Consider the following 1,722-nt stretch of genomic DNA (forward strand, 5'->3'; position numbering starts at 1 on the left):
CCGTGGAGATCGTGTTAGATCAACCAAGGTAAATCAAGAACGTGAGAAAGCAGTGCGAGTATAAGCACTTCCACAAATTAAGGTATAGTATGACCAACTCGAGAGGTACCTGCGGTGCCGATGAGCGGCTCCCTCATCCTCTTCCGTCAACACTCCATCCACTTCCGGTCCGCCGCTGAGAAAGCATGTGCGGAGCTTTGGAGAATGCTGAATACGGTCGCTAGCTCTATAAAGATACCTTGCAGTCACTCCCCAAACAAAGTAAATCCCATCCGAAGCTTCGGTGTTTCTTCTCTTGGCTCAACCACTTCCGTCAGTCCAGCTCAGAACCAGGAACAGCCGCGAAGCCCACCATGAAAGCGCTCATCTACAATGGAGTCGGAAAGTGCAAGCTCGTAGACAAGGAGATTCCCCGGCTGAGCGGTGGCCTTGATGCCCTGGTGAAGATGCAGCGGACTACCATTTGCGGCTCCGACCTTCACATACTCAAAGGCGACGTCCCGACATGCACACCAGGAAGAACTTTAGGCCACGAAGGTATCGGCGTAATCGAGGAGATCGGGCAAGAAGTTAAGAATTTCAAAAAGGGCGATCGGGTGCTGATTCGATGTATCACGTGTTGTGGTACCTGTCAGTTCTGCAAGAAAAAGTAAGCAATACTCATACCATTGCTGCCAAAGTCTTTTTGAACTTTCTAACTTTGCTTTCTTTTCCCTTTAGCATGGCTGACTGCTGCGTGAAAGCGGGCTGGATTCTCGGTCACACGGTTGATGGCAGTCAAGCTGAATATGTTCGCATAAAGTATGCTGATACCTCGCTATACCCTGTGCCCAACAACGTAGATGAGCGCACACTACTCCTGTTCAGCGACATTCTACCAACAGGCCTAGAAGTCGGCGTCTTGCGCGGAAAAGTACAACCGGGCTGTACCGTCGCCATAGTAGGAGCCGGATCCGTCGGTCTCGCAGCTGGCCTGACTGCGCAACTGTACGCACCCCGCAAGCTAGTCTTCTTCGACATGGATGACTACCGTCTCTCCGTCGCCAAGAAAATGGGCGCCACGCATGTCTACAATGTCAAGGATGTAAAAGGCACAGTCCGTGACCTTGTCGCAGAGCACATCGACGAGGCCGATGGTTTTGACGTCGTCATGGAGGCTGTTGGCATTCCCGCGACGTTCAACATGTGCGAAGATCTTGTTGCAAAGGGTGGGCATATTGCGAATATGGGCGTGCACGGGAAGAGTGTGGACTTGCACATTGAGCGGCTGTGGGCGAGGAGCACGACAATCAGTATGGCGCTGGTGTCAGCACACACAATTCCAACATTGCTGAACTTGTTTGCTGCCGGTAAGATTGATGCGAGCGCTATGGTCACACACGGTATGCATGCCCATTCCTCCCCCTCCCCATATACGATCTCTAGGATGTACGTATGTGCTGACAGCTCGCCTACGCAGACTTCAAGTTCAGCGACATCGAGAAAGCCTACGACCATTTTGGACGGGCGGCTGAGACTAAGTCTTTGAAAGTGAGCATCGAGTTCGACCCTCCCGGTGCAAAAGCGGGAGCCGAGAGGCGCGGGCAAAGATTGTAATCAGAGTTGCTAACAATCAATCCAAACTGATGAGACTGACTGACTGACTGATTGCTTGGCAGTCAGTTCAGTGTCAGTTTAGAGCTCTCGTCTTATCAGTCAGTTCAGTTTAGAGCTCTTAAACTG

At 51.6% G+C, this 1,722-nt stretch overlaps 1 protein-coding gene across 1 annotated transcript; it reads left to right on the forward strand.

Annotated features, from left to right (window-relative positions):
* Positions 1–353: 353 nt before the first annotated feature.
* J4E82_011710 (uncharacterized protein) lies at positions 354–1,596 on the forward strand (the record flags this gene model as incomplete). The annotated part of the gene is made up of 3 exons (XM_051737901.1): positions 354–649; positions 721–1,382; positions 1,460–1,596. The coding sequence occupies 3 exons, from the start codon at positions 354–356 to the stop codon at positions 1,594–1,596; spliced, it is 1,095 nt and encodes a 364-aa protein (XP_051582340.1).
* Positions 1,597–1,722: the final 126 nt, after the last annotated feature.

This window comes from Alternaria postmessia (assembly GCF_024291825.1).
Source record: "Alternaria postmessia strain BMP 2775 chromosome Unknown scaffold_350, whole genome shotgun sequence".
Lineage (NCBI taxonomy): Eukaryota > Fungi > Ascomycota > Dothideomycetes > Pleosporales > Pleosporaceae > Alternaria > Alternaria postmessia.